Source organism: Mustela erminea, chromosome 10 (assembly GCF_009829155.1).
Source record: "Mustela erminea isolate mMusErm1 chromosome 10, mMusErm1.Pri, whole genome shotgun sequence".
Classification (NCBI taxonomy): Eukaryota; Metazoa; Chordata; class Mammalia; order Carnivora; family Mustelidae; genus Mustela; species Mustela erminea.
The window spans coordinates 15,912,768-15,928,395 of record NC_045623.1 but is presented as its reverse complement, the minus strand read 5'-3'; the positions used below and the strand labels follow the sequence as shown (position 1 = coordinate 15,928,395).

General features: G+C 43.0%; 1 protein-coding gene across 1 annotated transcript; it reads right to left on the bottom strand.

The window, feature by feature from the left end:
• Positions 1 to 3,320: 3,320 nt before the first annotated feature.
• On the bottom strand, positions 3,321 to 6,666 carry LOC116567830 (glutathione S-transferase Mu 3). The gene is made up of 8 exons (XM_032303165.1): positions 6,532 to 6,666; positions 6,066 to 6,141; positions 5,641 to 5,705; positions 4,637 to 4,718; positions 4,443 to 4,543; positions 4,032 to 4,127; positions 3,833 to 3,943; positions 3,321 to 3,522 (listed from the first exon to the last, which is right to left on the bottom strand). Exons 1-8 carry the CDS (start codon positions 6,580 to 6,582, stop codon positions 3,424 to 3,426), a joined length of 681 nt encoding a protein of 226 aa, XP_032159056.1. The 5' UTR covers positions 6,583 to 6,666; the 3' UTR covers positions 3,321 to 3,423.
• Between the last annotated feature and the right edge of the window lie 8,962 nt (positions 6,667 to 15,628).

The window sequence follows — 15,628 nt, the reverse complement described above, 5'->3', positions numbered from 1 at the left end:
TATAAAATAAATAAGGCATGGAGATTAAAAGCACAGAATAGAGAATATAGCTATACATTGTATTGTGACAGATGGGGACTACACTTACTATGGTGGGCACTGAGTAGTGTACAGAGTTGCTGAATTGCTATATCGTCCACCCGAAACTAATAAAACATTCTATATTAACTGTACATCAATAAAAAATAGATATATATATAGCACAGTAATGTGGGAGGCCACGTTAAGGCTTGAGACGAGGACCAAACCAGGCCCTGACTTGTGCCTCCTTTAAAGGCTGAATAGCGGAACAAAAGGCTAAGGTCAATAAAGTTGAGTAGCTCTGAGAAAGGGACTGTGCTATGTGCTGTGCACTCGCCTACATGACTTCCCACACGTTTACTAGTCAGATAGAGACGATTTGGTCGGGGTCAGAAATTCCTGGCTGGTCCTTGCTGTCCTTGTACGGGCTATAGACTACACCACTGTAAGACTGTGCTGTGTCTTGAGTGGCCTTGAAGTCAGTACATCTGGCGCTAGAGGGTCTGCTATTGGGGCTTGGGAAATAGATAATGGGAAAGCTTGAAGGATTTTCTGTGCATGTTACAAACTCTTTAGTAAACAGCTAAAAATAGATGCTTTCTTATGATTGTTTCTGTTAGCTGTATAATGCCTCACAGCCTTGAATAAAACTGGCACTATTGGACATCCTCCTTGGTGCTCCTCCTGCCCCCATCTCTTTGTCTCTTAATTTCTTTTCACCATCCTCTTACCCTCACGTTCCTGGTCGCGACACAGTAAAACAAGCAAAACATGGAATTCACCCTTTTGAAATGTACATTTCAGTACAGATGGTCTCCAGTGCATAATGGTTTTAACAAAGAAAAAAAAAAAAGAGAAATCCTTACCCCTATCTCTAAGATTCCCTTTAACTTCCATCCTGAAGCCTGGGGCTCTCTCCCATTGGCCTAAAGTAAGCATTTTTCAGTGTGTCCTTCCAGCCCTTTTTCTGTTTCTTTCTTTTCTTTTTTTTTTTTAAGATTTATTTATTCTAGAGAGAGAGAGAGAGCACAAGCTGGCGGGGTGGAGGGAGAGAAAATCTCAAGAAGTCTCCATGCTAAGCGTAGGGCTCAATGTAGGACTCGATCTCATGACCCCAAGATCACAACTTGAGCTGAAACCAAGAGTTGGATGCTTAACTGACTGTGGCACCCACATGCCCCCTTCCAAGTCTTTTTCTACGCATTTACAAACATAAATGTATATGTAGAAAATGCTTACCTTATAGTTTCCTTCTTTAAAATGCAAAAGGTTTTGCACCATACATGCTTATCTGCAATCTAATTTTTAAAATTCAAAAAATGTGTCTTGGGGGCTTTCCACATCAGTTCACACAGTTCAATCTCATTCTTTAGTTGCCTTATGGTATTCCATGATACTGATGGGCATGGACAGGATTTTCACCTGTTCCCACAAACCATACCCCAGTCTTAGCATATGGCTTAGGTGCATGGGGATGTTTTCACCAGAATGGAAATTGTTGGGTTACGGGACGTGATTTGATTTTTGGAAGATGTTGGCAAACTGTCCTCCAGTGTAACTAACTGATTTACAGGCTCACAGGCAGGAAATGCCAACACTTCACAAACATCTTAGTTTTTATTCATTTGATAGATGGAAAATGGTCTCTCACTGTTGTAACCTGCAGTTCTTGGATTATAAACATCTGTTTAATAGTTTTTTTGGCTAGCACATTTCTTTTTCTGTAAATCATTTGTTCATAGATTTCTGTCCATTTTAATAAAGTCTTAATGATTTATAGGAATTCTTTATATAGTCTTTACACTGGTATTTTTTTTTTGTCTTTGTTTTGTCCTTTTTTGTCTCGTTTGCCATCTTCTCATTTAATTATACTTATTTGTCCCTTGTCATAGAAAATTCTTAAATACTGTTCAATTTTCAAATCTTTCCCTTTATGGTTTTTGGTTTTTAATGTCCTATTTAGAGAAAACTACCTTAAGATCACAAATATTCTTACATTTTCTTGAACACTTCTATAGCTCTGTTTAATGTTGGGACTGAATTGAAGATGAGTTAGTTTTAGTGAATGGTTTGAGGTTAGGGGTCTATTTTTTTAAACATTTCTTTTCGGTGTTCCAGAATTCATTGTTTATGTACCACACCCAGTACTCCATGCAATACGTACCCTCCATAATACCCACCACCAGGCTCACACAACCTCCCACTCCCCGCCCCTCCAAAACCCACAGTTTGTTTCTCAGAGTCCATAGTCTCCCATGGTCCGTCTCCCCCTCCAATTTTTCCCATTTCCCTTCTCCTCTCCATCTCCCCATGTCCTCCATGTTATTCCTTATGCTCCACAAATAAGTGAAACCATATGATAATTGACTCTCTCTGCTTGACTTATTTCACTCAGTATAATCTCTTCCAGTCCCATTCATGTTGATACAAAAATTGGGTGTTCATCCTTTCTGATGGAGACATAACACTCAGTAGTGTATATGGACCACATCTTCCGTATCCATTTGTCCGTTGAAGGGCATCTTGGTTCTTTCCACAGTTTCACGACTGTGGCCATTGCTGCTATGAACATTGGGGTACAGATGGCCCTTCTTTTCACTACATCTGTATCTTTGGGGTAAATGCCCAGTAGTGCAATTGCAGGGTCATAGGAAAGTTCTATTTTTAATTTCTTGAGGAATCTCCACAGTTTTCTAAAGTGCCTGCACCAACTTGCATTTAAGGTATGGGGTCTATTATTATTATTATTAAAGATTTTATTCATTCATTTTATTTATTTATTTGAGAGAGAGAAAGCACGCAAGTGCACCCTAATGTGAGGTTCAGTCCCATGACCCTCATGACCTGAGTTGAAACCAAGAGTGGGACACTTAACCAACTGAGCCACCCAGAAGCCCCACTATCATTTTTAATTGGTAAGTAATTGCCCCAACTTACTTATTGGTTAGCTTACCAGTTTGAAATTCCATCTTTATCACACTACATTCCCACATATAAGGGACTGTTTCTGAACTTCAGTTCTGCAAAATCCAGTGTCCCATACAGTTTCACTTGTTATCTATGCCACATCTTTACAGGGCTCTAGTCCCATGTAATGGACCTGTTCTCTACAGTTGCACAATCTCACCTTTGTTTCTAGTGCTCGCTCTCAGGACTTGGGCAAGCACCTCTAGCTTGGAACACAGTTGTGGTGTAGGGGGATTGTCAGTGTTGCGGGGATTGGATTCACATCTTGGAAATTTTCCACATATCCTTACTCTCTTCTGGCCTTTACTCCCAAAAGAAATTCCAGCTAGACATCAGTAGCCTAAATGCTGTTTATTGAAAAGAGCGGAGAAGCGAGGGTACATGCTCCCTAGGGACAGGGTGGAATAAAACAAGCAGTGCAAATCCTTCTCCGGCTCAGCATATTCTCTTGCTGCCCCACTGGGCCATCTTGTTATTGACGGGCATCTTCAGGAAGCGGTCAGACTGCATGTAGTTAGCTATCTTCTCCAAAGCCTGAAGGGAAAGCACACCAAACCTGGTAAAGACGCTAACCCAGTCCAACAGACACATCCCAAACCAGGGACATTCCCATACTGCCTGTCTCTATAGCATCCATCCCACCCCTGGCCACAATTTCATGCACATAGTGCCATTAGGGTATAGAAGCCAGGCCCTTCCTAAGACATGAAGGTTTAGAGGTGTCCAACCATGGATCCCTTTACGCAAATGCTGGTGCTGAGAAAGAATATACCATAATGGGGTCCTCTAGGGACCAGGGAAGTATGGGAGTGTTTCTGAAAGGGAAAGGTGCAGGGAGCATCACCTCAAAACGGCACATGAAAGCCTTCAGGTTTGGAAATTCATCCAGGCACTTGGGCTCAAACATACGGTTCTGATCTAAGACATCATAGGTGAGGAAATCCACAAAGGTGAGCTAGGGGAGCAATAAGATGGTCAGGTTTGCAGGGTTCAGTAATATTGGGGAGATAGAAAGGCATCTTCCCCTTTTCCTGTCTTCCTACCTTTTCTCCTGCAAACCATGAGAATTTCCCCAGGAACAAGGAGAACTGTTTCAGTTGTCCAGGTAGCTGTTCCAAGTACTGAGGCTTCATTTTTTCCTGGGAGAGAGGGAAAAAGAGAGAAAGAGAGAATAGTTGTTACCACCCTCAGAGCGAGTCAGGGCATGGGCCAATGAGGGGACACTTAGCGGCCCCCTCCTCCATGTGCCTCCCTCTTACTGCCTTCAATAGGGGTTGCAGAAAGAAAGAACAGGGGGCCAACACCAGAGTTATAGGACAAATGGAACCCCCCCGCCCCCGCATTTCTGACAGGCTGGGTTGGTGGGACAGCAGAAGTAGCAGAATGGAGCAGAATGAACGCCAGGGTTTTTAAACACTCCTTTTCCTTAATGCCTGCCTGCTAAGGAGACTTACAAGGTCAGGGCTGTAGCACAGCCGGATCAGCTGCATGCGGAAGTCCATTACTTGGTTCTCCACGATGTCCACTCGAATCTTTTCTTCTTCAGTCTCGCCACCTACAGGCCAGCGGATGAGAAATCACCCTTGGAATCATCCAGCTCCCGGAGAATTGCCAGCCTGGTCTCCCCTGCGGGCCCTACCCCACTCACACATATTGTGCTTGCGAGCGATGTAGCGCATGATAGCATTACTCTGAGTGATCTTGTTCTTACCATCCATGAGGTAAGGCAGCTGGAAGGAAAAGGACAGGTCAGATGAGCAACCAACCTCTCTCTTGCCTCCCTGCCTCTCTCTCCTGGGGAATTTGAGACTTGCAGGTAAGTAGTAGAGGGAAAATGCTGTGTTAGGGCAAAGAAGAAAATAGCTGTTGGGTCCCCACCTGGTTCTATTATTTTTTTTTTTTTTTAAAGAAAGGAGGGCTTCTATTTATTTATTTATTTGACAGAGGAAGGGAGAGAGATCACAAGTAGGCAGAGAGAGGGGGAAGCAGACTCCCTGCTGAGCAGAGAACACGATATGGGGCTCGATCCCAGAACCCTGAGACCATGACCTGAGGTGAAGGCAGAGGCTTAATCCACTGAGCCACCCAGGTGCCCCTCCACCTGGTTCTAGGCCAGGGCTCTTAATCTTTCTGTGTGTGTATGTGTGTGTGTGTGTGTGTGTGTGTGCGCAGCCACAGACCTTTTGTCAGAATACGATTTTTAAATACATAAAGCAAATTATGTAGGATTTCACAATTTGTAAAACATTAAAGAATTATCATGTGTGTCTATTTATGTGTTAAATAACGAGGTGTAATAACTATCATAATTCCAAAGTCTGATGCACGTAACTACTATTTATGTACAAGATCTGCCACACATGTAATGTAATGTGAAAATACCCAATTTCTACTAGTGACAAAGTCACAGCCATGGCTAATAACCAATGTCACTTATTACCTATATTCACCAGAGAAGGAATTCTTAACTTTTCAATTGTGGTTATTGGAAATGAAAATAACTTTTTTTCCAAGCTCAGGCACCCTTGAATTCTACCTATTTTATCCAGGTTAAGAGCCCACATTCTAGATCCCCCTAGACCAGAGAGGAAAGAAGCAAGGATATACTTGAAGGCCTTCCCTTCTGCCCCCTCTTCTCCTAAGGACACCTACGTTAGGAAAGTCCAGGTCGAGCTTGAATTTCACATCCAGCCACTGGCTTCTATCATAGTCCGGAGCTGTAAGAGAATGAAGTGGGGCCCAACCTTCTTAACATCTTGCCTGAGGAGAGTAGAAAGATCTAAAGAAATAACCTCATCTCAATACCTCACATTCCCAGGATCCCAAAGTTAACCATTTACTCTCGGGGCCTATTAAGTAAACTGGGTTGGACCGTGGCAGAGGGAGGATCCCCAGCTCGATAAAGGATGCATCCACCTCTCCCCACGCGGGACACAGCAGGGGGCTCCCGGGTAATTGGAACAGATGTCCCACCCAACTTAGGCGTGATGCCACCCTCTGGGCATAAGACCACAGAGACAGTTCGAGGGCCGGGGGCTTAGCGCTGGACACTGGGTCACAGACACGGGAAGCATTACCTTCCCCGCACGTGTACTGTTTCTCCTCATAGCATGTTTCGGTGAACTCTAGGAGCATGCGGATGGCATGCGCCAGCTGGGGAAGAAAAACCCGCCGTCAGCGCCTGCGCGGCGGCCACAGGCCCCCCAACCCCCGCCCGCCAACGTCCCCTGCCTGGGGCTGCGGAGACCGTGCATACTGCCCAGGCAGTCGTTAAGAGCCCCCCCCCTCCCCCCCCCGCTCCGCCGGAGATCGACCTCAGCGTCTTGCTGTCCTCAGCCCTCTCCGGGGCCAGGCGATCCCAGAAGCCAAGCGGGATCGGTCTTCGCGGTCGGGGAGCCCCGCTAGGGCGGGCTGCGCCGTGGCTAGGGTAGGCGGGCTCCGGAGTATCGCCCCCTCCTCTCGGAGGCCGCTGACCCTGAGCCCCCGGTCGCCTCCGCGACCGTCTCCCTGACCGAGCGGCTCGGTCGTCGGGACGGCACTCACCCCGCGAATATCCCAGTAACCCAGAACCATGGTCGACTTGGACAACGACATGACGGCCCTTCAGTGCCTTCGAGGTCTGGGGGTACGGGGCAAACGGGCAGGACTTTATACCCGACGTAAGTGGGCGGGGCCAACGCGAGAGCTCTGACTCCGCCCCCACCCGGCGTCCTCCCCTCTCTCCGCGAGTCCACAGGAATAGCGGCGGGACAACCTGTGTAGTCTTCAGGGATGGAGGTAGGGCCTTGGCGGAAGCCGCTGGGTTTGGGGCTTTGCGCTCCCTGGTGGTGGCGCTGCGCTCAGGTGGTTAATAGTGCCAGTCAGGGCAGGAGGAGCACCAGCAACCCAGGCAGTGAGGGCCCTGCGGAATCCCTGGAGGGTGAGATTCCTGTCCTAAATATTTCTCCAGAGGGAGGGGGAGGGTGTTGGGGGGGAGATGGGGAGATGGACAAGCACCGAGAGGTGATAAAGGAAATTTTCAGTTTTCAATGTTTGTGGGCCCTGCTTCTGGGCTCCCAGCGAAGCACAACTGTTACCATGGTTACAGTGACTCCACCAAACTTGAAAGCGTGGGCTCTATTTCTGCCCCCAGCACGCATTGTACATCTGTTAGCAAAAAAAAAAAAAACCAAAAGGAAACATTTCAAACTAAAGATGAGTAAACATCTCCCTAAGTTCTGTTCTCATAGCTCTGAAGCCTTGACCCTTGCACATACTAAAAGCACAAGATAAAATTTGTGATTTTCCTGAAATGTCCGTCATCATGGTGATTTGTAACTCTTGATGTAACAGAAAACCATATATACCCTGTAGTAAACATTCATTCTCAGCAGCACTCTCTTCTTTGTGAAGATTGTGTATTCTGGGTAGTTGTCCTTACTTGGGTTCTAATAAAATTCTTTTCCTTTTTTTCTTTTTCTCTCAGTTCTAAAAGGTTTGTTCATTATGTATTGGCAGTTCTGCTATGTTGGCATAGCAGCATATCAGAGCTGCTTACCTGAGAACACCTTGGGGTAGGCTGGAACTCTGTGCTGGTACCAGCACCAGCCCCCTGTGCCCCTCTGACTTCTCAGTGTCTCATAGCTGTATCTGGTAAATTCTCCTGATATCTGGACCTCCTGAGTTGAAGCTCCTGACTTTTTCCCTAGCTGTTAAAGGTTACTGGTTGGTAATGTTCTCTAGGTGGGAATAACCTAGAGGGGGGATTTGATGGGTTGGTTGTTTCACTTTGGCATTATGCTGATGTTATTAATATGAAGCTTGAAGTTTGAATACAGTTTCTGGCTAGAAATAGGAGAGACTAAATCACTCAGCTCTGAAGAGAGGGGCCATTTGCTTCTTCCAGCCAAACAGTGCTTTCAGGTGACTGAAAGCCTAGGAGTGTCTGAGGATATTTCTCAAGACCTGTCACGGCCCCATAGGAATTTCCATCTGCTGAGGTAAGGGCTCCTCTGGGGTCTTACACATAAGGACTGATCATTCAGTGCTCCGAGCCCCCTCGGGGGTCTTAGATCTTGCTGGGGAAAACTGAGACATCGAAGAGTACATCACAGCTGTTTGGAAAGTGACACTAATGAACAGCACCCTGTCAATCTGCCACACTTACTATTCTTAGACCTTATTCAAGCCTTATTCTAAAAATAAAACCAAAACTAAAAGAAATGGGGAACCTTGCTTCAAAGGATGGAACAACCCCCAGAAAAACCAAAAGCCACCCACAAAAATTCTGGTTGGCTATATGTATAGCACAAATGAGCCTATAGTTGCAAGTATTTACATAAATGGGAAAATTTAAGGATAATCTGAGTCTCACATGGGCCAAATAGGGTTCTTTTGACATGTCTGAATTAGTTTCTTGTGCACAAAGTTAGAGAAAGCCAGCTATAAGACTAAGTCACCAGACACTGGGAAGACATCTGGTTCAGTCAGTGAAACCCCCGGCTTTCGGGAAGGGACCAACAATCACAGAGGTGTTCTGGCTTCATTTGGTTTGTCTGTTGCTGGAGCTTTTGGTATCTTTGTACACAACCAGCCATGTTCTAATTGGAAATGGGAAATAACTAATTAATGGATCCATAAATTTTAAGGCTGTCTTATAATTAGATTGTTTTTATCTTTTAAAAGATTTTATGTATTTATTTGACAAAAAGAGACAATGAGAGAGGGAACACAAGCAGGGGAAGCAGGAGAGGGGGAAGCAGGCTTCCCACTGAGCAGGGAGCCCAATGTGGGGCTTGATCTCCGGACACTGGGATCATGACCCGAGCCCAAGGCAGACACCTAATGACTGAGCCACCCAGGTGCCCCAGATTGGTTCTAATAAAATGGGGATATTTGGAGGGCTGCCTGGGTGGCTCAGTGGGTTAAAGCCTCTGCCTTTGGCTCAGGTCATGGTCCCAGAGTCCTGGGATGGAGCCCCACATCAGGCTCTCTGCTCCACAGAGAGCCTGCTTCCTCCTCTCTCTCCCTGCCTGCCTCTCTGACTACTTGTGGTCTCTGTCAAATTAATAAATAAAATCTTTTTTAAAAAAGGGGGTGGATATTTGGAAATTGGGTCTTTAATGTCCTCTCCACAAATTTTTTTATTATTTTTTAAAAAGATTTTTATTTATTTATTTTGAGAGAGAGAGAGACAAAGTGAGAGAGAGCATGAGAGGGGAGGTCAGAGGGTGAAGCAGATTCCCCATGGAGCTGGGAGTCCAATATGGGACTTGATCCCCGTCGCCTTTGTCTCTGCCTCCTCTTGTTCCAGTACTCTACCCAGTCATCCCAGGGCCAGCTCCTGTGCTGCCTTCATGCCTCTAGCGCCATGAACTCTGGCTCCTCCTACCCTATCAAGGAGCAAAAGACATCCCAAGCTATTGCGCTACCTCCTTAGGAGGCTCAAACTAAAACACCTCCCAATTCAACATGAAGGAGCCCAAGAACTCCCCTGGACTTAAGCCACTCACTTCAGAGTTCTCCACAGGAGCCCCAAATAAAATTGGTCACTGAGAAAGAGACTGATGGACTTTCCAGTGGATACAGATGCAACAAAATGCTGTATTAAAGCTAAAGCAAGGTCATCAGTTTGATTTAAATAAACGTGTCTTTAGAGTTATCCATATCAAATATAATACAGAGAACCAACTTTTGTTCTACCCAAATTAATATATTAAGTTTATGTTATCCCTGTTGTAGTTTATCAGCAGGAGAGGACTTAAAATAATGATTGACTTTGTTTGTCTCATGAAGTTTTCATGGGTAATTGTTAAAAATGAGTAGGTGAAATAAATGAAAGGGTTTGTGGATAAACTTTTAAAGAGCTTCCAAAAAAAAAAAAAATCACTGGTCATCTAAAACTTTGAAGTTGTGCTAAGTAAAATGATAATTTATGTTAAATTCATTGGCTGTCCAAGTCTTTTCCAGATAAGATGAAATATTAAAATACTACTAAATGTAAGTTTGTCTGCTTTTGGCTTCTTATTGCAGAAAAATGAAAGATAATTGAGTAGGTTGTAAACATGCTTTGTGCCTTATTGAGAGGTTATACTATGAAAAGAAGTTTCTAGAAGTTACAAAATATATTCATAAATTTGCCAATCTGAAGAATTCTGGTGTCATAACTCACAATTTGTTACTAGTTTTGACTGGAGACTAAGGTTTCTCAGAATTAAAATTCTGATAAATATGATTGAGACTGCTGGAAGATTATTTTATTTTATTTTTTTTAAATGATTTTATTTATTTATTTGAGAGAGAGAGAGAGAGGGCATGAGAGGAGAGGGGTCAGTGGGAGAAGCAGACAGGGATTCTGATGTGGTACTCGATCCCAAGACTCCAGGATCACGACCTGAGCTGAAGGCGGTCACTCAACCAACTGAGCCACCCAGGTGCCCCTGGAAGATGATTTTAAAAAGCTACTCTGTATGTACAAAAATAAGTATGTAAGAAGAATGACATAAGAAATGAAAAGACATTTTTGTTGATGGAAAAGAAAATAATTTTGTCCTGAAATGAAGCTGGTTAGGTAGAGAGGGAAAATTTAGGACAAAATCTAAGTTAAAAAGAAACATGTAGAAGGTTTGTGAAGGTGAATTTTTGAAAACAATTTTATGTGTGGTCAGGACTGACTAAGATTGAAATAAACGAGTTTTAAAAGTACACTGATATAAAATTAAAATTTGGCTTTTCTCTCTGTTAAAAAAAAAAGACCCGGTTTTTTGGATTATTGGTCTGCTCTTGTTAAGTAGTTATAAACAAGTTATTTTTTTCTTCCCTATTTTCCCAGAAAAACAGGGTTTTCATATTTGTTTTTATCAGGTCTTTGATTACTTTAAACAACTAAGTCTTTCAATATTAGAGGAGCTGGGTGGCTTGGTTGCTTAAGTATCTGACTTTGGCTCAGGTCATGATCTCAGGTCTTGGGATAGCGCCCCTCATTGGGCTCTGTACTCAGTGGGGAGCCTGCTTCTCCCTCTCCCTCTGTCCCTCTCTGCCACCCATTTCATGCTCTCTCTCTGTCAAATAAATAAAAATCTTAAAATGTATTAAAGGAGTTAAGTTTTGGTAACAATTATACAACCTCCCATAAAATCTCTTATGGCCACCTGGTTAAGCAGTAATTCAATGTTAAATTTTATAATAATCTATGATCTTATGTAGATACATCCTGTAAAACATTCTGTGTTTTTTTTTTTTTTAAGATTTTATTTATTTATTTATTTGACAGCAGAGATCACAAGTAGGCAGAGAGGCAGGCAGAGAGAGAGAAGGGAAGCAGGCTCTCTGCTTCATAGAAAGCCCGATGTGGGGCTCGATCCCAGGACCCTGGGATCATGACCTGAGCTGAAGGCAGAGGCTTAACTCACTGAGCCACCCAGGAGCTCCCATTCTGTGTCTTTTTTAAACAAACTTCCCAGAAATTCAAATCCTAAATGAAATATTTTTGACTAATTAGGCTTACTAATTTGGTATGTTAATTTACTTGGAAAGCACTGTCAAACAACGATAATCCTTAGGTTGTATTTTATGGATAAACGCTATAACTGTTCTACTTCTAGAAATATGAAATTTCTAAAGTTTTAGTATGTTCTGTTATTAGATCATCACTCATCACTTGATATTCTGATTTTTTAAAAAAGATTTTATTTATTTATTTGACAGAGATCACAGGTAGGCAGAGAGGCAGGCAGAGAGGGGGAAGCAGGCTCCCCACTGAGCAGAGAGCCTGATGCAGGGCTTGATCCCAGGACCTTGAGATCATGACCTGAGCCAAAGGCAGAAGCTTAACCCACTAAGCCACCCAGGCTCCCCAATATTCTGATTTTTGAAATGTTATACATCAGAAATAACTGGATTTCCTTGCCACCCATATTATAATGAGATCTCATATCAGATTTTTAACCATGTCCATTTTTGAGTTATTTGTTATTTCTAGTTATTTTTCTGATGCTCTTGCAAAATGTGTTTCCTCTTCAAGGAGACTCATAAAAGGAACTTTTGACAAATATAGTTATTTAATATCTTTAAGATCATAAAACTAAGCTAAATAAAAATTTCCAGAACTAACAGAAAAAGCTGCATTCAAACAAGAATTAATAACATGGAGCTAAATGGATAAAGAAAGATGATTATGGTTTTTTTATGACTCTGACTTAAAAGATTGTTGGCTTTCTAATGTTTGCTCTTTCAGATTAAGGAAACTTTCTCTTAAAATATCCATGACCTACAGAAATATGATAAAAATACTCCTATATGGGGCGCCTGGGTGGATCAGTGGATTAAAGCCTCTGCCTTCAGCTCAGGTCATGATCCCCGGGTCTTAGGATTGAGTCCTGAATCGGCTCTACGAAGCAGAGAGCCTGCTTCCCTTCTCTCTCTCTGCCTGCCTCTGCCTACTTGTGATCTCTGTCTGTCAAATAAATAAATTAAATCTTTTAAAAAAAATTCCTTTATGAACAAATTAAGATATTTAACTTTTCTCCCTACCTGAACCCTCTGAAATTCAGAAATCCTAAGTGAGTATTCTTTCTTTCATGGCAATTACAGTTATTTGCATAAGTTCAATAAAAATCTCTTCTCCTTATAAGAGAACACCATTGGAAACACTGGTTATATTTTCAAGGTTTGGACTGGAATGTTGTATTTGAGAGAAACATGCACAGACTCAGATATGACTGGACAGTTTTAAGGAATTAAGGTTGACTCTATGAAGCCAATAGAGCCCTTTGGAAGTGTTGGCTTGATACCCTCGCTTCTGGAGTTCTCAACAGCCTTTCCAGGTAAGAATGTTGCTTCCTGAAAGGTGCAAGAACCTCAGGATATTTTGGGAGCCTTGAGAAGAGGAATTAGCCCAAATCTACAGATATCACAAGCGAGTCTGATGGTAAGTATTTGGCTTGGCTTCTGGATTCAAGAGGCTACTAAAAATTTAATCTGGAGGGCGCCTGGGTGGCTCAGTGGGTTAAGCCGCTGCCTTCGGCTCAGGTCATGATCTCAGGATCCTGGGATCGAGGCCCGCATCGGGCTCTCTGCTCAGCGGGGAGCCTGCTTCCCTCTCTCTCTCTCTGCCTGCCTCTCCATCTACTTGTGATTTCTCTCTGTCAAATAAATAAATAAAATCTTTAAAAAAAAAAATTTAATCTGGAGATTCCTTATGAATAAAGTTCCAGGGGTATCTGATTGGCTCAGTCAGTAAAGCAAGCAACTTTCAGGCCTGAGGTTGTGAGTATAACCCCACACTGGGCATGGAGCCCACTTAAAAAAAAAAAAAAAAGTTCCAGCAATACAAGTTTGAAAGACTATGGTCAGTCACGGCTCTTGCTGAGTAAATAACTGGGCCAAGTTTGTTAAAACTGGACCTGCTTTACAAACAAATTAGCCTTGAATTTGGCTATATTTAAAATGAGGATGATTATGGGGCACCTGGGTGGCTCAGTGGGTTAAGCATCTGCCTTCAGCTCAGGTCATGATCCGAGGGTCCTGGGATCCAGCCCTGCATCGGGCTCCCTGCTTAGCTAGGAGTCGTCTTCTCCCTCTGCATAACTCCTCTCCTTGTGTTCTCTCTCTCTCTCTCTCTCAAATAAATAAATAAAGTCTTTTTTTTTTTTAAATGAGGGTTATTATAGAGAGAAAATGTTTCAATAACACATCTTTGTAGACACTAGATTTTAATATTATTTATTATAAACTAGACTAGATCCTGAATCCTTCTGGTTTCCTCAAGTATCTGGCCCTGGCTTTCCAAGCTAAGGTTTCTAGTCTTCTTCTCTTATCCTAACTAAAACTGCCCATTTTTCCTAAAACCCTAAAGACTGATGCTGGACAACTTGAGGTTAGCTTCAGAGGAATTGCCACAAAACCAATATATAGACAATCTTTGTACCTGTTGCTCTATGGGATGCTCAAAAAGATCACAGGACACATTCAAATTACAAACCGAAAAAACCATCTGATTGCCACTGCCTGTTCCCACTCTGCCTGAGGACGTTTCAAGCCTGACATTTGAAAATCTGGCAGCATTCAAGACTCAGGCACTGGGTTTGTCATTTGCTCCAACCATTAACCTGTTTTTTACTTTTGTTTCCATAGAAAATGCCTCTTCCCAGTTACTTTACTGCTTCCTACCTAAGGCAGAATTTCTGTAATGGCTAGCACTTACTGCTCCTATAATGAACTCCCTCTGGGAAACAGAATCCGTATAGGTAAAATCAGACAGCAAGTCCCTTGGCAGCAAGAAGCCCTTGACTGCCAGGCCTGCCTTTGCAAGGTGGCGGGGACTGGTTTACTCAGCTATTCTTTTGGATACCCACTGATAACAATTTTAGAGGGAATGATGGGTTTAACTGTAATGTTACTTTTCCATAAAATATACTTGGGGATAAAATTAATGATATCATATAGTACCAGACTATGTGGGAAAATATCCAAGTTCTCTATCTCTGATAGTTCCCTTCTATTAGCACAAGGAACCAAGAATTGCGTCCTATAGCATTTCATTTCCTTCCATTGCAAAGCCCCTACTGCACCCCAGTTCAACCTGAAGCAGTGACAGAAGACGGGCCTCCACCCACGTTCCACAGAAATGGAATGAAGGACTGACAGTGGGAAATTACAACAGGAAAAAAAAAACTTAGCATGTCTCACTCCATGTTGCTTCTATTTCCCTTGCTGCTAGAACCTTTAAATTAAAACCTTCTGCTTAGCCCAGGACATAGGCATCGCACAGCTAAGATCTTCAAGAATGGCTCTTTACCCTAAACCCACCTCACCTGAAGAAATAAAGAAGTGGCCAAAGTGGTCATCATTTTGGTTTTTCCACAGTGAGGAAAGATCGTAACTCAGGAGAATTGCGTTAATGAAGTTAAAACTAACAAAAAATTTAAAACTTATTTTTCAGACAACCATTTCCACCCATCAGCTAGTGTGTCTTTTCAGACCCCACTAACAAGCTCACTAGCTGTCCCTGCAGAAGCCTGGACTCAAGGCCGGTTGATATGGCTCCAGCCTGGGAACGAGGCTCTGCATTTCTTTTTCTTTTTCTTTCTTTTCTTTTTTCTTTTTTTTTTTTTTTAAGATTTTCTTTATTTATTTGAGAGAGAGAGAGAGAGTGAGAGAGAGCATGAGAAGGGAGAAGGTCAGAGGGAGAAGCAGACTCCCCACGGAGCTGGGAGTCCCGGGACTCTGGGATCACGACCTGAGCAGTGGCTTAACCAACTGAGCCACCCAGGTGCCCAAGGCTCTGCATTCCTCATCAGAGACAACGAGCCTAAGACCCCACCTAGGTCATACCAGCTCTTGGCGCTGGCCCAAAGCCCTTTCTCTTTATCCTAAGAAAACCTCCTGATGTGAGGGACTATTTTGCCTTCTTCTGATGTTCAGTCTCTGCCCCGAAGAAACATGGGAACATATGTTATGTTTGCCTCATGCACATGCTTCATCTTTCCCATAAATAATCATAAATTTCCCTACCCTTTTATCAAAATGTATGTAAAGGATTTTTTGGATTTTTTTCTTCTAAGTCTGTTTTAACATCATATTGGTTTCTTCAAATTCTGCTTATCGGAATTCTTTTACGGTCCATATGTCTTTGTTATAAATGTTACATCAAAACTAGACA

What these genes read in the sequence shown, in the direction of transcription:
- LOC116567830 (XM_032303165.1), bottom strand. Translation starts at nt 6,582, where the DNA reads ATGTCGTTGTCCAAGTCGACCATGGTTCTGGGTTACTGGGATATTCGC. An exon ending in ACAGTACACGTGCGGGGAAG is followed by an intron (nt 5,706 to 6,065) that starts GTAATGCTTCCC and finishes ATTCTCTTACAG; the next exon opens with CTCCGGACTATGATAGAAGC. An exon ending in CTTTCATGTGCCGTTTTGAG is followed by an intron (nt 3,523 to 3,832) that starts GTGATGCTCCCT and finishes CTTTCCCTTCAG; the next exon opens with GCTTTGGAGAAGATAGCTAA.